The 20149-nt window shown below is 39.4% G+C and overlaps 3 protein-coding genes across 5 annotated transcripts; 2 read left to right on the forward strand and 1 right to left on the reverse strand.

The window, feature by feature from the left end:
• Positions 1-44: 44 nt before the first annotated feature.
• On the forward strand, positions 45-10677 carry nek9 (NIMA related kinase 9). Of its 2 annotated transcripts, none has more exons than XM_076977761.1 (24): positions 45-125; positions 1246-1435; positions 1716-1893; positions 1987-2042; positions 2164-2234; positions 2367-2472; positions 3388-3519; positions 3827-3937; positions 4087-4151; positions 4359-4409; positions 4539-4731; positions 4852-4996; positions 5366-5566; positions 5676-5722; positions 6099-6260; positions 6355-6463; positions 6650-6811; positions 6923-7090; positions 7216-7275; positions 8078-8262; positions 8355-8513; positions 8708-8830; positions 9012-9065; positions 9971-10677. In XM_076977761.1, the coding sequence occupies exons 2-24, from the start codon at positions 1256-1258 to the stop codon at positions 10091-10093; spliced, it is 2841 nt and encodes a 946-aa protein (XP_076833876.1). In that variant the 5' UTR covers positions 45-125; positions 1246-1255; the 3' UTR covers positions 10094-10677. The 2 variants fall into 2 exon arrangements, with proteins under 2 accessions (XP_076833876.1, XP_076833875.1); XM_076977760.1 differs by lacking the exon at positions 45-125 and adding an exon at positions 163-935.
• Positions 10285-15858, reverse strand: zc2hc1c (zinc finger, C2HC-type containing 1C). Of its 2 annotated transcripts, none has more exons than XM_076977762.1 (3): positions 15719-15858; positions 13851-15460; positions 10285-13635 (listed from the first exon to the last, which is right to left on the reverse strand). In XM_076977762.1, exons 2-3 carry the CDS (start codon positions 15402-15404, stop codon positions 13402-13404), a joined length of 1788 nt encoding a protein of 595 aa, XP_076833877.1. In that variant the 5' UTR covers positions 15405-15460; positions 15719-15858; the 3' UTR covers positions 10285-13401. The 2 variants fall into 2 exon arrangements, with proteins under 2 accessions (XP_076833877.1, XP_076833878.1); XM_076977763.1 differs by having other exon boundaries at positions 13851-15465; positions 15719-15847.
• A 421-nt stretch (positions 15859-16279) lies between these two features.
• Positions 16280-16873, forward strand: acyp1 (acylphosphatase 1, erythrocyte (common) type). Its single transcript, XM_076977764.1, has 2 exons — positions 16280-16420; positions 16519-16873. Exons 1-2 carry the CDS (start codon positions 16340-16342, stop codon positions 16732-16734), a joined length of 297 nt encoding a protein of 98 aa, XP_076833879.1. The 5' UTR covers positions 16280-16339; the 3' UTR covers positions 16735-16873.
• Positions 16874-20149: the final 3276 nt, after the last annotated feature.

A 20149-nucleotide genomic window follows, 5' to 3' on the forward strand; every position in this document is an offset into this window, starting at 1 on the left:
TTTAATGAATTGCTATACCTCTTTTGGCCTCTGATGTGGACCAACTCCCCGCCTACATTGCATTTCAGTCCGTCTCTCCGCCCTAGCGGTTTCGCTCGGTCATGTAAGGACTATAGTTGGTTACAGTAAGTACTAAAGTACAAAATAAGGGTCATCATTACATTTCAATCTATTTTTATTGCCGCTTCGTTAGACGTGGATATCTATCAAATGAACAACGGGTGACTTGAATATCCATGAATTAGCAAATTTTGCATTTTTAACTACGTGTTAAAACGCCCATTATTTAAGTACTATTTTGAAGAATTCATTTCTGAATTCAGCGATTCGGTTCTTTTAGGCGTACTTTTCTTTGAAGGCAAATAAAATGATAATATTGCATGCAAAACAACGGAGTACGGTAGGATTCGTATACGAAGAGTAAACACATGTATTAAGAATTTGTAGTCCGGGCAAAAATCAGACGAGGCGTACACATTACAGTGGCGAATATAACACGGAGTTCGTGTGTTCAGTCAGAGTCGGTTCGGTCAATACGTTCATATACGAGTCGATTAAGAGTCACGACACGAACCGACTCCCAACGTCGGCTGCTCCGTGTAGGGAGATATCCTCTCGCTATTAGTTTTACTCGGAAACAGGACAAAATAACAGCGGTTATTTTAGTAGTGATGAACACATATCGCTTGCCATAAGTGATTTTTACACAGTAATATTAACGTCGCACACCGGTTCTAATGGGGGAGTAAGAGCGCACTCGAGCAGCTAGCTAGCGTTAGCCGAGTAAGTTAGCCAGGCAGCGTAGTCAAGTTCGCTAACGTGCGCGAGCTGGTTAGCTTAGCAACGCAAACTTTTGGCCGTTGACGTGAGGACGAGCGAGTCATGGAGTTGTGTGTATGGCAGCTAGACGGCTAAGTTCTTATGAAGCAGAACAGGCAAACAACTTTTATACTTTAGTGCTTATATGTAGTTTAACTTCATTTAATGACAAACGCGTGTATATACGTATATTTTTTGTGGCGAGAACAGAATGAACCCTTTAACCGTCTGATGCATAGCCTAGCTAGCTAGTTAGTTAACTAGCAAGAATCTATTACTGATCCCTAGCTGGCGCGTTGACAAGTGGATTGTTGTGTTAGATTGCGTTTTTACCTTTTAGCTAGATAGTATGCAATCATACTGTTATCTTCAGTAAGGACAGATTGCTAGCTAATTTTATCATTGCTCCTCGTTACTGATAACTAGACAACAGAAAATGTCATTGGAGGATTATGAGAGGCACTACGCCTCGCTGTCGGACTCGGGGTGCGAGTCTGTGGGTGTCCCATCATCGGGGGTGTCGTACGGAGGAGAAGAGGAGAAGCTACATTACATCCCCATTCGGGTCTTGGGTAAAGGAGCTTTTGGGGAAGCCACCTTGTACAGGCGCACCGAGGTAGGCTGTGTGTGGACCTGCCGTAACACGCCTCCGTCCTGGTTTGTTCAGTACACACAGACACGTCCGTTTCATTCGGGTTTAGTGTGGAATGGGGTGATATTTTGTGTAATATTACATGTTTCGGTGGAGTGGTATGAATGTTGAATACGTTATTTCACACCGTGGCTAATCTACGCGGAGGCCACGCCCCTCTCCTGCTTTCACACTTGAGTCTGAGATGCCAAAGTTTTGCTATAAGTCAAGCCAGGTGCGTTCTGAGGGTTTCTGTCGTTTTCAGGATAATTCTTTGGTGGTGTGGAAGGAGATCGATTTGAACTGTCTGTCGGATAAAAAGCGCAGAGATGTCATGAATGAAATCAGCATACTGTCCATTCTCCAGCATAACAACATCATAGCTTATTTCAATCATTTTATGGACAAGAACACCCTGCTGATTGAGCTGGAATACTGCAATGGTTAGAAATCTTATATATATTTGCATGTTGATGCTTAGTTAAAATACAACAATAAAGACATCATGCAAGAATATCTATTTATTTATTTTCTAGGTGGAAATCTTTATGACAAAATTAACCAACAGAAAGGACAGCTCTTCACACAGGAGGTACTTTTTAAAAACTTTTGGCAAAACAGTTTACTTAAATTGCAGTGTTTAATTCTCTATAACTTATGTTATATATGCAGGAAAATGTACAATACTCTCATCTCTCAATACCCTCCACCAGGTTGTTATATGGTATTTGTACCAGATTGCTTCAGCTGTGGCTCACATTCATAAAGCTGGTGTCCTCCACAGGTAAGAAGACACATTTCTGAAATTTGTTAATACTCCATAATAAGGCATGTTAACATACCCTTTCATCATAAGTCAAACTAATTTAAAAACAAAACCTGATACTTAAATCTCTTGTTTATTCTTGCTCTAAAGGGACATCAAAACATTGAATATCTTCCTTACTAAAACAAACTTGATAAAGTTAGGAGACTATGGTTTGGCCAAGAAACTGGGCTCTGAGTATTCGATGGCTGAAACGGTAGGTGAATTCTGCTGCTGTGTATTTCACAGTGAAATGCTTTATGAAAATTATGTTCTGTTTGAAACAGGTTGCCTAGATATGATATAGACTAGGATGTCTATACCTAAGTGTTAGCCTAATAAGCTTTTTTTCCCCCTTTTTCATGAGAATGGAACATTAGCACTCAAATCAATCTAAAGCATGCACGGCTTATCCTCACAATGTGACATAGTTTTCACCCAACCTATAAAATTATACTAATTATTATTGTAATTATTATTAGATCTGTTCTTTCTAATTGTTAAATTATTTTTGTCAATATGTTTATTTTTGATCAATGAAGAAAACATTGCTTGTACTGCTTTTTAAAACTGTATTACATTTAGTCATTGTTAGGGTTTCTATCAGTGGCCGTGTAAATTTTTTATGGTTTCAAACATGAGTCATGCGGCTGGATTAGTTCTAAATTGAAATTTCAGTGCACTCAGAGTGCATGATACAGTGTTGGCACAGAGTAGCTGCTGGCACTTCTAGTTGCCTGAAATCACAGAGTCGATTTACAACTGATTAAAGAAATGTTTCAGTGAAAAATCAAATGTACCACATGGCTGTAATATAGTCAAGATGCGATGATTGTAGCATGGAGTGTACAAGATGGCCCTAAACTTGGTGGGCATAATCTTTCTTTACATTCTTAGCTATGAATGAAACAGGCGTTGACTGAATACATTGGGGATAAGTGGCAAATTGTGTAGTTTTGTTAGTTTTCTTTCTTTTTTGTCTGGTTACTCCTTTAACCTTTTTTGAACTATTTAATATTAGTTTCTTGGTACACATGGTGTAGTTTGGTAGTTAGCTTAGTCTGGTTTCCTGGTATGTATGTATGTATGTATGCATGTATATATAATTCTTTTTTGTTTTGTTGCATTGCAGTGTGTAGGTACCCCATACTACATGTCCCCTGAGCTTTGTCAAGGGGAGAAGTACAACTTTAAATCAGACATCTGGGCCATGGGTTGTGTGTTGTTTGAGCTGCTGACCCTCACCAGAACGTTTGATGCAACGGTATTCATCTGAGATCTTCTTATGTTTACAATGCAAAAATCTCTATAAAGATTAATACATTGTCCTCTTCTTCTTTCTGGTCAGTTTAAGCGCTTTTTCTGCAGTAGGACGTTCTCAGAAACATTTTCTTTATGAAAAATTCCTGTTCTCAGAAAGTTGCTTCCTAGATTTTAATTCTCATTACTGTATAGTTAAGGCATTGTTCTTTCTTCCTTTAAACGTTTAGCCAACAGGTTATTAGTTCAAGACTTTTTGATATTGTTAATAATAAAAGAGGCATCCCTCATTGTACATTTGAACTCTCCAGAATCCTCTGAACTTGTGTGTGAAGATTGTCCAGGGCAACTGGACCATGGAGGTGAACTCAGATGTTTATTCACCTGAGCTCATCAAAATTGTCTATTCATGCTTATATCAAGTGAGTACACGCACACATCTAAGCAGGTCTTTTATTCACCTCATTTCTAATATTTGATTATTTTGTATTATTATCTTAATGCATCGTCCTAAATAAGCAAATAACCCAGTCGATATATCAGCTTTAGAACATGTGTGCTTCTGTTACAGGATCCAGAGAAGAGGCCTACTGCTGACCAGATTCTCGATCAGCCAATCATCTCTTGTGTTAGACAGTCAGTATTAAAAGGGAGGGGTTGCCAATGATGTACAGTCTTAAAAAGTGAACATAATAGTTGGTTAGATAAGAAATTAATTATGTTTGTGTTTCTCCATAAATTATGTATTTTTTAAACGATTGTGTGGGCTAATCTGATGTACTTGCAACAGTAATGTAAAATCACAATGCTTGCAGTAGCTGAAAAAACTTTCATGCTTTGCAGGGATTTGGAAGAACGTGTGGCTGCACTGAATTCATCCATCAAGAAACCAAAGTATGGGGACAGATTTACCTTTGATCAGCAACACCGTTGCTAGTGTCACGTGCCTTTAACAAATTTCATCTTACATCTTTAACTGGTTAATACTGGCTGGTTTTTCCTGTGTGCCTTGCTGCTCTTTAGGTTGAGTACAGTGTCGGAGAGTTCGGTTGCTGTAGTCACCACTCGCTCAAGGGAGGTGTATTTTTGGGGAGGAGGGAAGTTCACCCCTCAGAAGCTAGATATGTTTAAGTGTGGTACCAGCGCTCAGCAGGTGTATGCAGGGGAGAACCATTTCGCTGTGGTTACTGTGGAGAAGGAGCTCTACACATGGGCTGTAAGTGCTTTAAATTTTCCCTCAGTCTGAAAATCAAACGGTAATCACACAAACGTGTTTTTTTTGTCACTGCAAGAGAATTTGACTGAATCATGCTGTTTATGTGTGTTTCCACTCCAGAGTGTTCAAGGCGGTGCCAAGATGGTGGGTCAGCTGGGCCACGGTGATCAGGCCTCATACAGACAACCTCGCAAGGTGGAGCGTCTGCAGGGGAAAGCCATCCGGCAGGTGGCCTGCGGGGCGGACTTCACCGCTTGCGTGACTGGTAAGTGCTGATTGACTTGAGTTTGGTTTTAAAAGTGTCTGCTGCAGAGATTCTCAGTCAAGTCCCTGGGGACCCCATACACATGGTACAGATGTACTCTGTCTAGTTCCACAGATATTTTGGCCCAATAATCAAGTGTTCTGCAGCTTTTGATGATGAGATGGGGAAAAAAAAAAACAAAAGACATGTCAGTCATCTCCCCAAGGACTGGACTGTTATTGTATGCTTCATGTTTGGGGGCGGTAAAACCTGGCAAAAGTAAACATGCTTGTAAATGACCACAGTTCAGCTTCATTGTTAAACTATTAAAGATTCTGGGATGCTTATATGTATGTATGTGTAATGTGTACTTTTAATGTTTTCTCCCAGATGAAGACCAAATGTATATGTTTGGCTCAGACTATTACGGCTGTATTGGTGTGGAGAATGAGAAGGGCATGGAGGTTCTAGAGCCCGTTCTGCTGGAGTTCTTTGAGGAGCGGCCAGTGCAACAGGTGTCCTGCGGAGACAATCACGTTGTAGTGCTGACTCACAAAGGAGACATCTATTCCTGGGGCTGTGGAGAGCATGGTGGGCCCCACAGATCTTCACAGTACCACAAAGCCGGGGATCAGGGATTGTAGTAGTGTGTTAAAGAGAACATGAGTTTATTGACTGGAGGCAATGTGCCTTTGTGCAGGTAGACTTGGCTTAGACTGTGAGGATGACTTCTCCTCTCCTATGCTAGTAAGTATAGAATACTGGATTGACCCTTCAATTAGCGCACTTTTATGGGCTTGCCTGTTTGTTAATCACTAGTGTTATCTTTATTCATTAATATTGTCATTTTACTAATAACTGTAGTAAACGTTTGAGCATAATGTTTTTCATGTTATAAGTGATTCACTGGACAACCTTGACCTTAACTGCTTGTCAAGATGATGTTTGTAATTTGTAGAGATTCAGAAGCTAATGTGATGACTCATTGCTTATTTCTCTTATTTCATATAGTTTATTTCTCAAAATAAAATTGTGTTATAGGAGTGTCCTGATTGGAGTTGTTTTAGTTTGCCTGTCTTTTGTGATCTATATTATCTGTGTCCATCGTATTTGGGTTCTCTAGGTGGAAGTGCCCAAGGGCGCCAGCATTGATTCTGTGTACTGTGGCAGCGATGGAACATTCTTCCTTACAGAGTCTGGGAGAGTTTTGGCCTGTGGAAACAATGAACAGAACAAGCTAGGTCTCAATCAGAGCTTCAGCGGTATCAAAAATCACCCAGGGGAGGTATGGAACATGCTACAAACTACAAACCCTATGTATGTAGTGTCTGTTCCCATGCTAATGTGACATGTTGCAAATAAAAATGTCTGTGGATTAGGGTTATCAGGAGATCCCATACACCACAACCCTGACTTTAGTAAAACAGCTCGCCCGCTTTAAGATTCAAGTCATTGCTCCTGGGAAGACCCATACAGCAGCCATTGATGGTACAGTATTTGTTCTATTTACTTGTATCTCTTATAACATGAATAAATAAAAGAAAGTTAATATAAAGCCTTTATTTGATTTATAAATTATTTATTGTTACACATTTATTGATTCATCTTTACTATTTGTTCTGTTTTTTTTCTGTGTGGTTTTTCTTTTAATTTCCTGGCTGTGTGTACAAACAGAAAGGGGACGTTTGATGACCTTCGGCTGTAATAAGTATGGCCAGCTGGGTGTGAAGGATTTTAAGAAACACCTGGGGGTTCAGCTTCTTCTGGGCCCCTTTGGAGGGAAAGCTGTGTCCAAAGTGTCTTGCGGGGATGGCTTCACCATTGCTGCCACAGAGGGTCAGTGCAATTGGGGAATATCTGTGCTGCTGGAGACATGCAGATCTGTTTGTTTATCGGTTTGTTTATTCTTTTAATGTGTTTTTGACATGGCTTCTGTCTTCCCATCAGATAATCAAATCTTTGCATGGGGAAATGCAGGAAACGGGCGATTGGGCATGCCTGCTGATCGGGGGTTTGGCTCTGAGGTTTGTCCTGCTCTGCCTCGGCCCATATTTGGCTCTCTACACCACGTGCCTGACCTGTCCTGTAGGGGCTGGCACACCATCCTCATCATGGGTAATCCACCCAGCAGCATCTCTTACATCCCTTTATTTGGAACTTTTGCTTTCTAGTAACGTGGTTGGTATAGAGCTACAGCTGGCAGGTACGCTGCTTAACAGATTTGCTTCTGTTTTTCACAGAAAAGGTGCTTGATTGCAAAACTATTCGCTCAAACAGTAGTGGACTGTCAATTGGAAGTGGTGAGAGAAATTTGCTTTGATACTATTATTACACTGCTTAAAAAAATATTGTCACACTCACAATGAACGAAAGATACATTTTCAAAATCTTCAAGTACTTCATTGAGAACAAAATTACATAACGAAGGTGAGGGGAGACCAAAACCATCAACCCACTGAGGGATGGATTCAAAACCACAGTTTTAAAAAGCATCTGGGGGTCTGGGGGATGTGAGGACCAGTCAGAGGCATGTCATCCAGAACCTGTCTCCTGAGTCTAGCCACCAAGGTCCACTGCACCAGCCTGAAACATGGAGCTCTAGCAGTGTTCCTCCTGTTCCTCTTCACACACGTCCTTCTCCAGTCCTTCCAGCTCTCCATGTGTAATAGCCCATGTCCTGGTATCTCCTTCATGCTCTCGAGATGGAGACCTTATGACGGCACTTATAGATGTGTCCTTCTGGAGGACCTGGACTGTCCGTGAATGGGCTGCATCTACTGCTTCATGCTTGCAGCAGTGACAAGGACACTAGCAAAACCCAAAAATACAGTACTGTAGAGAAGAATCAGTCAGGGAGGATGAGGAGAGAGTCAATGTGCCCACCGCCTGTAAGCCCTTGCTGTGGTGAAGCTGATTCCCAATCACTTATGCTTCCTAACTGGAGATATAGATACCCCTGAAATTTAACTGATTTGTGATGATTAAGTATTCCCTTAATTTCTTTGAGCAGTGTACATTCCATTTATAAATTGTTAATTCATTTCATATGCTGGTTCTGCATGTGGTTTATATTGTGTTTGTCAAACATGTGTTCTCCATAAGGCATAGGTCATACCTCCAGCTCCTCTGTGGAACTGGACATTGAGCCTGGCACAGACTCAGAATTACGAGATGGTATTATGGGAGGCACCGTTGAGGCCGACATGGAGGAAGGTTGTCCAGAGACTCCCTTGTTCATGATGGAGAGCAAAACCAGTGAGAGCTCTTGCCCGTCCTGGCTTCGTAAGGTGTGCCACTTGCACGATAAAACATTTCCCCACAAAACAGGCAGGATGCCCATAGGCCAATCATGGTTTCACCTTCTCCCATCCCTCCTCAGGAGCTGCTGGATGCAGAATTCATCCCCATGCCTGAGGGCTCCAGAGATTCTATGTCTAGCCCTCTGGCTGCCTCCTTCCCAGACAGTGCCACACTCCCGTACGAAGAGCTCCAGGAGCTGAAGGCAGCTGCAGCCGCCGCCAATGAAAATGGTCTCATGGTAAGGAATACAGGAACTTCTGCTGAATCCTGGGAAGCTTAGATTTAGCCGTTTGTCCTGCTCAGTTCCAGCATCGTGTATTAAATAAAACTTTGAGTACCCAAGGATGCCTGAACGGGCTCGGGTAGATGAATATCTTCTGTTTAATGTTTGTTCATATGTTTCCAACAAGTATATACTGCATTTCTTGTAAGTTAACAGCATGTGTCGACTGTGAGAGGGTCAACGGATTGGAGTCTGAAGCTTGTAAGAAGAGTAGTCTCTTGGAGCAGGACCCTGAGCACTCACAATGCCACAACAGTAATGAGCTTGCCCAGGTACACGGCACTGACATAGACAATACATAAATAAATAAAATTGCTTTTCTTAAAAAGTATATTTTTTTAACTGCCAAAATCCAAGAAAAGGATGCATGTTGTGCCCAAATAATTTCATTAGTGTTTAATATAACTGGAACAGTTCACCATTAAGTTTTACTTGTCTTTACTTTTTTCTCAGCTCTGGGAATTGGTGAAAAGGCAAGATACGACAATCCAACTGTTACAGAAGCAAGTAAGTAGTAACTAACTAGAATTTCTGTATGAATTTAAAATTCTGTAATTTCTTAAAATGTGACCTGATTTATGTCACAATAATAAATAGTACACTGCACAAAACATCGCGATATCTTTATTAAACCAATAGCTTGGGTGTAGTCATTGGGGGTGTGGGTGGTATTTTAAACTTTACACCGATGATTTCTTGAAAATTGCTGTTAACATGCTGTTTTATGTAATTCTCTAAAGAAGATTTTAAAGGATCTTAAAGGAAAAAAACATAAAACAAATACTTAAAATTAAAAGAGCTTTTGCCTCCATTACCCTACAGTCATACAGATGATTGCAAAAAAAAAAAATAAAAATAAAAAAACTACGATGACCACTGAAGACACCTCTTGCACGAAACATGACAGTGGGGTGAATCGTGGTTTTCTCCTAATTGCATGTGAATATGATGAGCCAAGTTCTTTTTTGTTGTGTGTGTCTACAGTTTACTGTGAAAAATCACATTAAATGGTGTAATTCAATTAGTTGCTCAGATGAAGTCCTACAGTGTAGAATTATAACAATGCCTTATCAATAATGTAAGCTAGGTAATGGTTAAATACAGCAGTCATCGTTCTTGCCCACAGAAAAGATGGAGATATTCGGAGGTAGATTTCTTCCATTTGTGTATTTGATTTTTGTTGAAGGGTTGTCGTGGAGAAAGGTTTTTCAGTTAGACATGCCACATTGTCTGTGTGTAGTCACCATTCAAAGTTAGCTGGTTAAGGTAGCATGTGTATAGACAGTGACATTGTACTAATAAATACTATGTCTATACGGTGTCTGTCTATCAAGCCCATTATTTGTCTGCTTGAGTGTTTGGCTTAAGTTATCGAACAACTTATTGAGAATTTGTATTTCTTTTATTTTCAGTACAATGATCAGCTCAAAGAGAATGAGAGGCTGTGGAAAGCCATTCATGAACTCAGAACAGGAGTTGATCATTTTGGAAACAAGAGTAACAACCACCAAAAACGTCTGCCCGATGAACAGTAATCAGGGAGAGTCTGTGCACATACATTTAAAAACTGAATTACAGTGGTTATATTGAGTAACCCAGCGCTGGTCAAGAGATTGTTAGGGGTGAGTATGTTGCTGAAACGTTAGACGTTGGCTCTTCCAACATCACAGGATGAAGGAGAGACTGTTGGTCTTGTTTACTACAAAATACTTTTTTCTGCCTCAAGGAAAACTAGATTATACTCGCTAATGTTGACAATACAAGGTCGTATTAGATGGCAATGCCATTACATTCCTTCTGTTGTTAGTGTTTGTATGTGTGCCATACAACAATGTATACAATTTGTTCTTGAATTACAACAATAGTAGTTATTGTTCAGGAATGCTCGAAATGGCTGCAGTCATGGCTGCATTACATATTTTACCATGTTTATTTGTGTTGCGGTAATTTAAAGTCCAGTATAAACTACTGGCCAAAACACTCCTAACAGACTTTAAGCTGTTTCACATGTTGTAACACTGCCAACATTATCCTCAGTATTTGTTTCTGTACCAAAAAAAAAAAACCCAAGCTTCTTTTGCTCACAATTGGAGGGAAAAAAGATTCATTTCTTTCAATTGTGGATCATGTGGTCTTTGAACACGTCCACTTAAAAAGATACACCAAACAATGGGTTGTAATAAGTACATACCTTCTATGCACGTTGCCTCATATATAAATATAAACGTTGTAACCCTTCATTTTGAAAAGTCAGTGAGAAATGCATCAAATGGGGAACTCACCAAAAACTGCAAATGTATATAAAATGGTTTTGCATATCATCCATAATCTATGATGATAAATAATGTACTACTGATTTTTAGTTTATAACCTAGCCTGGGATTTTTTTTTTCATTTTCATTTTATGTTCTAATTATTTTTTACTGAATGGTTATCGGGTATCATAATTATTGATTATGATGCAAACCCACAGTGTACTGAATGGTACAAAAGTACAGTGCTCTTCATTTTAAAAAAGGGCTTTACACATTTTTTATAGAGTTTGACCCTTCTTTCTTTGACCCAAAGATTTACATTTTAAAAGTACAGTAAGTGAAACTAAATGCATTTTTGTGTTTTGGCATGTAAATTGTTTACTTCATTTTTATTTTCTTTATATAAGTTTTTTTTCTATTCACTCATACCAAACAGGATTTACTTTAAAGCTATATTTGTAAACTCCCTTTCTTAATTATGGACAGTAGATGTCACACCTGTTCAGTGCAAAATAAATGCTTACACAAGCCTGTAAAACAAAAAATGCTAATAATGTGATTAAGTTCCTTTTTACATGCCAAATTAAGCTATGTAGACTTGGAAACCTTTTGCATTTTCATCTACTTTTTAAATTATTTTCAGTATTTGTCAGACTGTTTCATTGGTTTTCTAAATTGCTACGTTTGCACTGCAATTGAATGGATGTATCGATGTGAATTCTATGTATACCTGCTTACACTTCAAGAGCATTGCATGCGTTATATAAATAAAAGCACACCATAGTTAAAGGTGTCCTTAGTTGTATATACACGTAGAATAGTTCGCGTGCAAAAAATGCAAAGTAAGAAAGCTTTCAAAAACAGAAGTGTAGACAGTTTGTTTTTGTCAATTCCTTAAATCAATATTTGGTGTGACTACCTTTTGCCTTCAAAAAGCATCAGTTCTAGGTACACTTGCATAAGGTACACACAGGTGTTCTAGGTACACTTGTCATGAATTTTGCAGGATTATAGTTTAGATTATGTGTGTGAGTAATCATCCATCCATTATCTGTACCGCTTAATCCCTCCAGTCTGGGTCACGAGGGGTCTGGAGCCAATCCCAGCATCATCGGGCAAAGGCAGGGTACACCATGGCCAGGTCGCCAGTCCACCACAGTATGAGTAACCAGTTATACCATTTTCATATGCAAAATATACAATTTTATTAACTGAAACAGAAACAGCTGTGTAGGAGGCTTAAAACTAAGAAACAGCCAAAATCTGCTACAAAGGAGGTTGTGGAAGACAAGTTTCATGTCATAGGCAACACCATGGTAAGAGCACAGCAACAAGACATCTGGGGTTTCCAGATGTGCTGTATAAGCGCTTTCATAGAAGCACAAAAAAACAGGCAATGTTGAGGACAGTAGTCACAGTGTTCAACCGATGCAACAGATGAAAAAGACGCTTGCTTCAATACCATCGGCTCAAAACTGACATAAATTGTTGGGTCCAAGGTACACCCACATATTGTTCGAGCATGTCTGTCCAGAAGTGGCCTACATGGAAGAATTGTTGCCAAAAGGCTGTAACCTTTGAGGAAAAAAGGTGCAGAAAAAAGGCAGCAGGTGAGTCAAAAATTGAAATATTTTGTTGTAATAGAAGGCAGTTTGTTTGCTAAAGGGCTGGAGAGCAGTGACAATAATTAGTGTCTGTAGGCAACAGTGAAGCATGGTCAAGGTTCCTTGCAAGTTTGCTGTTTCAGCAAATGGAGTTTGGGATTTGGTCAGGATTAGTGGTGTCCTCAGTGCTGAGAAAAACAGACAGATACATATCCATCATGCAGTGCCATCAGGGAGGAGTCTGATTGGCTCCACATTTATCCTGTAGCAGAACAACAACCCCGAACATGTCATGAAGAACTATCTTCAACATAATAGAGTACTGGAAGTGATATGGCCTCCATGTTAAATGAAAAAAGGATTTGAGCAAGCCTACATCCACAGATCTGTGGTTAGTTCTCCAAGGTGTTGGTAACATCCTACCTGCCAAGTTACTTCAAAACTGCACCTAGAAGAATTGATGCTGTTTTGAAAGCAAAGGGTGGTCACACCAATTATTGATTTTGAGCTTTCTTTTTTATCCATTTACTTTGCAATTTCTTAGATAAAACAATCTATTACCACTTCTATTTTTGAAAGCACTTACTTTGCAGCATTTTCCCACACCTGCCTAAAACATTTGCAAAGTACTGTACTTGTGTTGTAATAGTAAACCTGTTGAATTGTACATGGTGATGTCATGTAAGTGTTCAGTATGCAGTTGATACACAGGTATGGAGTAAGATATTTTATGTGCATGGCTCACATTTTGACAAATATTACCTGCAAATTACATGTTTATTAACTAATTCCATCAAATAAGCAGTCATAGATTTACAAATGAGCAAGCAAACCTTTTCTTGTCTTTCTTGATGTATACACCAACTTTATTTAGCATATTTTCTATTTTTTCTGCCACTGACATGTTTCATTCATTCAAATAATATTATCCTAAAAGATAAAAAGGCGTTGCAGGAAGTCATTATTTCATCTATGACATCAGGATTAACGGCGATGCCTGGGAGGTGGGGGGGGTTTACTCTTAATGTTCTGACACTTCGGAATGTGTCTTTCTGCTGGACCAGGAGCAAAGCGCCTGCCACAGTGGGGGCAGCTTATATAATCTGGGTTGGGATCTGCACTTAACTGAGGCTGAAAGTCTCTTGTTACAGGATCACGAGTCTGGCGAAGACTACAGATGAAGGCCTCGTGTTTTTGACGCCAGTTGTTCTTCTTGAGCTGAGGATGTGAAAACAAAATGGTCTTGGGTGATTATATGCAAAAATTGTAAAGTTAACTTGACAAATTTTATAGACTTTAAACTGTAATTACAATGTAAAGAAATGAAATGCAAGGCTTATCAAGAAACTATACCAATATATTAATGTTGCAAAAAACAAGTAACTCAATGGTTGTATGCAACAGTCTTTTCTATTGAAACAATATAAAGTTACCTCTGGTGCCTCACACCGGTTATTTGTCTTCATGAATTTTTCCAATTCAGTACCTTTGGCCCTGTACTTTGAGGAGTCAAAGACTTTACGTTTGGAATGCTGTAATTTCTCACAAACCATGCTGTGCTTGTCAAGACGATCTTCTGTAAACTGTCTGTGGCATATGTTACAGGGTATGAGATGTGTATTAGCATTGGAACTGTTTTCTGGACTGAGTTCCACTTGCTGGAGCCTGTTACCCTTTTGGTTGAAATAAGGAGAGCCCAGAGCAACTTCAGTGGATGGCTCTGCAGGTAAAGCCTTTCTGATGGTTTTTGTTGTCATCTCCTCTGCAGTCCTTTGATTGTGTTCATAAAGCCTCTCTTGGCTGGGCCACTGATGTGATTCAAGCCCATTTATTTGTTTGGAGAAAGCTTTCCCTTTTGCATGCGAGTTTAGCTTAAGCCTGTCAATTATGTCCCACTGCTCTTCATCCTCTTCCTCCTCTATGTCTCTCTTAACCTTTGGTCTTTCAGCCCTCCTCTTTTCTCCACTATTCACTCCTCCCTTCCCTTGCCAATCTGTTCTTTCCAATTCTTTTATCTCATTCCAGTCCCATTCCACTTCTGTTTCTCTCCTTGTCTTGTTTTTCCTTCCTACTTCCCATTTCTGGTTTATTTCCTTTCCCCAAAGTTTGTCTTGAATATAACAGTCTGTGGTTTTGTTCTCCCACTGTAGGCTCACCTCTCTCTTTCCATCTCTCCTTCTCTCTCTTTGATTCATTATTGTCTCCCTCTCACACTTCTCCAATTGTTCCATAATGTCTTTATTGCCCGTCCCCCAGTCTCTTTCTCTGACTCTCTCCTTCTGTCCATCTCTTCTGCCTCCTAAGGTCCTTTCTCTGCCAATTTCCCAATCCCAGTTTCCTTTGTCGTTACAGTATAATCTGTTTTCTTCCCTTTTCACACTCTTACTGCTCTCCTCTCTTTTGACCTTGTCCACAAGTGCACTCTTCAATTGAACCTTCCTCAACTCTTGCTCTGTCTTTAACAGCTTTTCTTGTAGCATAATTTCCTTTTTGCGGATTTCCTTTGTCATACTGTCAATCTGATTTTCAGAAAGTCTGCTCTGATTTTCATGTAGTGTCTCATACCCAGTGGTTGGCTTGCCATTGGTTTCACCTCTTTTCTGTAATGGCTGATGCAATTCTATATCAGTAGGCTCAAATTTACTCAGATCATTTTCCTCCTGTCTCTTGTTCTTGGTCTGTTTACTTTGGGATGAACAGGGGGGATGGTTATAAAGTCTCCTTTGGTCTGTTTGTGTAATATAATTGCTGCCTGCCTGGCAGTTTTTCAGGATAAATGGTCTCTTGTGGCAAACAGGCTTTAGAGGGAAAACACTGTCCATCCCAGATTTATCCATCAAAATGCCATCTTCCTTCTCCTTTGAATGCATCTTCTGCCTGGATGTGGCAGGGCTGTACTTCCGCTGCACAGGACTTGGGTTTTGCCATTCTTTCCCAGTGTCTTGAGGCCAGTCTTTAACAGTCTTTCTCTTACAGTCTTCTGGCATGTTTGAATGAGTTTTTGAACCGTAACTTGGTGGAAGGTGTTGTGTATCTAAACCCTCTTTCCTCGAAGATGGCAGTTTGTCCAATCAACAACAAAAAATCATGGAGTCAGGTGAAATAATTTGCAAAAACGACATAGTGACTATATAGTGAATATAACAAATAACATAAGAATAAACTTTAGTTAAAATATAACAATCTAATTGTTAACTAATTGCTGACCAGTTAATCTAACGTTGTTAGCTAGATAGATTTACTTGTATATATGGCACTTTGCACTCATTGCTGATAATAAACTGGCTATCTTACAACTTACCAGCTAATAGCGTTTTTTAGATAGCTGCTCTTCTCTCATATCGCCATCACATCATATCCACTTCTATCGAGGATAAACAAGCGAGTACATTTCTTGCTTACCAGCTACTTTGCACTTATTTGTTGACACGAGTTGCTTAGAAACAAGAAAACCAACGTGAATCTCTTGCCTTTGATTGGCTTGTGACAACCACGTACGTGTGACCCGGATGTGGCAGGACGTCATCGAACGTGAGATAATGTCGGGGCTGCGTGAGAATCCTGAGGTTGTCTACCCCCCAAAACGGACTTATAGGGTCTCTCTCTCTCTCTCTCTCTCTCTCTCTCTCTCACACACACACACACACTCTCACTGTAGCTAAGCAACCAGCGCTAGCCAGCGAGTTCCTGAATTAGCTGGTTGCGAATGTAGCAGCGTTAGTTATTCCAAATAGTGGCTGTTAACCGCATTTCAGCCGCTTGGAATCGGCGCGGCCTGCAGCTCAACCCTCCAGGAGCGTGTTGTAGCCACCCAGCTAGCCGTGCTGCTGCAGCTAGTGAAGTAGCCAGGCTTATGAGGCCCTGTGAGGCGAGGAGGCGCTGAACTAGCTGTAACCGTCCCCCTCCACCCAGACCCTGAACCATGTCGACGGAGCAACTCCTGTCAGTAGACTACGAGGTGTTCGGGAAGGTCCAGGGTGTGTTCTTTAGGAAACACACACAGGTGAGACCAGGGAGTTCCTCGTGGTGGACCGACGATGCGTTATTTGGCGTCTCTAGAAAACACGACCTCTTTAATGTGCTCGCCTTATCTGTTTACAGTCAGAGGGGAAGAAGCTCGGCTTGGTGGGCTGGGTGCAGAACACTGGAGCCGGAACCGTGCAGGGGCAGCTCCAAGGGCCCGCGTCCAACGTCGCACAGATGCAGCAGTGGCTCAGAACCACGGGGAGTCCGCAGTCCCGAGTCATAAAAGCAGAGTTCAAGAATGAGAGATCAATTGAAAAAACGGATTTCAAAGACTTCAAAGTTGTCCGTTAAAGGTATCACTGAAACCCTCCTAATGTGTTATTGTATGTGCTTTTTGTTTTTTGTTTTTTTGTAAAATAAATTATTTATAACACTGAATATATTATATATATGTATGTCCAGTAATAAATATATCTGGCAATAAGATTAATGGTTTTTGTGTATGTGTATTATTTATCAAGTTAATGTTTACATGCTATTGTAAATATTTCTTAAGATAAATGTATATAGACCTTGAAAGGTTTTGTGCATTTAGTGAAATTTTGCTCATCTAGACGTTTTCCCTGATCTAAAATATATCAATGGTCATAACCTGGTTTGATATATAAGTATAAAATCTATAAATCTTTTTCTTGACCATATATTCAAAAACATAGCACTTAATATCTAGGTTTGATATGTTGCCTAAGACATTAAATATACTATTAGAAACTGCTAGATTCCTCATCCAATTCATGTATTATATACAAACTATAACACGACTAAAATAAAATGCTTTCATTTTAAACTAGGTCATCACACTGCACGTGAAAGTCCTCCAAAAATGAGGCCTACACCTCCCACAGGATGAAGCATTGAGACATGTTCACATAATCTTATTTTTGGCCTTGACAAAGCAATGCAAGTAAAACACATGTGATGTTGCAACCCTGATTAAGCAACATGCTGGAAATATGCAGAAATACAATTCTTGGACTTTTAAATTATGAAAAGATTACAAATGATTATAACTAGGGAGGAATTTCCTAATCATTTAAAATGATTACCTAAAGCTTGCATCGGACTATATTAAAGGTTAGCAGTTGATTTTTATTTTTGGAGGGATTTAAATGTACATGAAAAAACCATTTACCACCTCGGTAGGTCCGTTTCCTTGCAGGAAAGACATTTAGTTGATTTTAGCAGAAGGTAATATTGGTGTGCTGGCAGCCAATACTTACCTCTTCATAATGCTTTGCTTCCATGCCATATTTCATGTCTAAATTGACCAGCTGGCCTGGGACACTCCCAGTACCTAGACCCCAGAATGAAAAGACTTATTGTGAGAGAGCCAAACATTCCAGGAAATGACTGTTCCCCCCTCCACCTCTCTTCTTCCAAACCCAATCCTGGCTGCACGTTTTGTACATGTTTTTTTCAAACAGTTCAAGCCACCCATATGGAACCTTGCAGTGCTTGGCTCCTCTGATTTACAGTAACTACTGTTGCTGCAAGACAATGCATGGGTCATGGGATATTTGCTCCCAAATCATACCTGGCACATGTTAGAGTTGTCTAGAAGTTTCTCTTTAGTTGCATCCTCTTTGTAATGTAATATGCAACCAAAGGATGCTGTTCTTCTGTTCTTCAAACATAAGAATTTACTTAAGTCATTAAATTATTAAAAGTTGTTTGGTAAATCACCCCAAACAATATGTATATTTGTTTAAATTAACCTGGGATCATGTATTAATTTTGGCAAGCAATAGGCATGAAAGCTGATATCATTGAATGCTATAATTTCAGTCAGGCCAGGATTGTGCAGGTTTAGACCAACCTCTAGGCTGGGTTTTAGCAGTGCAGAACAACACCAACACTTTGGTAGTACTTCATGCTGAGAGAAGCCTACTGTACTCACTGACACTCAGGTTGCTGGCTTAGAATGATACTTTCTTCCTACTTTTTAAAATATTCTTTGCTTTCTCATTTCTAACCTGTTTTGCTGTAGTAATGTTTCCCAATCCTGTTCTTTAATAACCTTGCTCTGCACATTTAAATGTTTCTGGTTTCCAAAAGAGTACATGAGCTGATTACCCAGATTTCCCTTAGTTTAAATTGAACTAAATTGGATGTTTTAGAGTAGGGAAAAGTTCTATAGCATAAAGATCTTCTGGAGAAGAGCAATGCTAACCTGAAATAAAATTTTGTCTGCTGTCGTAGTTTGAGCTTAATATTCAGAGCTATGTAAGTAAAATAATAATAATTAACTTAATTTACTTCAACAATAAATTATGTTAAATGTAAAAATACAGTATGAAAATAGATGCAGATAATGCATAGCAAGTGCATTATGAATCACAATAAGGAAGACAAGCAATGTTTAACATTTAATTAATACCTTCCTAATGCTATCAACTTTGACTATGGAAACTCTGAAGACAATGCTTATCTTATTAAACACTCTTTACATCTTGGTTGAACCTGAATTTTGGGAATGGGATGAAATAATAAAATCTAAATAAATGCAAGTAATAAGGATATTATCATAAACGGAATCAGTTTTATGAACCTCTCCACATTATTATCAATTATTATTATAATCATCATCATCATTACCACTATTAACAAAATTAATTAGTACAGAAATTCTGACTTGAGCCATAGCCACAAGAGTAGATATCTTGTGAGTTATTAAAAAAATGTTAGTGTAGAACTCACAAGCATGTAAAGAATAAAACATTTTCAATGGATGCAAATCACATAAGGTTTAAATTGTACATTTTTCAGATAGATAGATTTTTCATCCCACCCCCGTGAACGAGATTGTATTCATTTGCATTCTCATATATTTCTCTAAGGTATGTTCAAAAATGGAATCCCTGTACGTCAGTGTCCATATATGGACAACTTCCTGTTAGACGCTGTTTCGTCACTGCAGGGACGTGAGAGCGTCTGCAAAGACTCGCGAACTAAGGGCCTCTCAACCCGGAGAACTACGCAGTACAGAGGCTGGTACTTAGGCTTTGTGCAGTTGCACTGAGTTAATATAGAGAGAACGGTATATTTTTGATTGTATTAAGCATGGACTGACTGAACATCTGTTCAAATAAACTAGTTTTTTCTACTCTTGCCTTGATGTCCAGTGTTGGTCAAAACTACTCCTTTTGATAATAGTCCTAATGCACTATCAAAGCAAAAACGCGCTTGAAAGAGGTACATATCCATCCACTTCACTGATATTTACTACTAGAAAGCTGCTAAGATCATTTATGCCGGTGAATATAACAACATCCACCGTTTTGCATGGATAGGATAAGCTGTCACGAAGACTGTTACCAAGTATCTGATAGCAATAAAAATATGACATGCTCACATCAGCAAAATAAATATGCAAATATTAAAAATACAGACTTGAGCCATATTTACGCTTTCATATTTTTATTGTTTAGCTTTTCAGATGGGTGCATCAGTATTTCATGAATGAACATGCACGTGCTACATTATTTTCTCATGGGGGGTTCCAATATGACCTGTTCGTTCATGACACAGTATTATGAATATAACGTCTGAATGAAACCATTATCAAATAGTGCTTGATACTGACATATTCTACATGATTTGTGTATCAGTTTGTCGAGTTAGATGCCTTATTTGTTGTGCATTGTTGAAGATGCTCCCCACGGCCAAATGGTACATCCTCGGTTCATTCATAAAATTCTGAGGGAAT

Source organism: Brachyhypopomus gauderio, chromosome 17, assembly GCF_052324685.1.
Source record: "Brachyhypopomus gauderio isolate BG-103 chromosome 17, BGAUD_0.2, whole genome shotgun sequence".
NCBI classification, from domain to species: domain Eukaryota; kingdom Metazoa; phylum Chordata; class Actinopteri; order Gymnotiformes; family Hypopomidae; genus Brachyhypopomus; species Brachyhypopomus gauderio.

Excerpts from the sequence above, each read along its gene's own strand:
- nek9 (XM_076977760.1), top strand. Across the intron at positions 4,152-4,358 it reads ATCATCTCTTGTGTTAGACA|GGATTTGGAAGAACGTGTGG; the intron begins GTCAGTATTAAA and ends CATGCTTTGCAG. Across the intron at positions 9,066-9,970 it reads TCCAACTGTTACAGAAGCAA|TACAATGATCAGCTCAAAGA; the intron begins GTAAGTAGTAAC and ends TTTTATTTTCAG.
- zc2hc1c (XM_076977762.1), bottom strand. The coding sequence starts at position 15,404 with ATGCCAGAAGACTGTAAGAGAAAGACTGTTAAAGACTGGCCTCAAGAC. Across the intron at positions 13,636-13,850 it reads ACCGGTGTGAGGCACCAGAG|CTCAAGAAGAACAACTGGCG; the intron begins GTAACTTTATAT and ends TCACATCCTCAG.
- acyp1 (XM_076977764.1), top strand. The coding sequence starts at position 16,340 with ATGTCGACGGAGCAACTCCTGTCAGTAGACTACGAGGTGTTCGGGAAG. Across the intron at positions 16,421-16,518 it reads TCTTTAGGAAACACACACAG|TCAGAGGGGAAGAAGCTCGG; the intron begins GTGAGACCAGGG and ends ATCTGTTTACAG.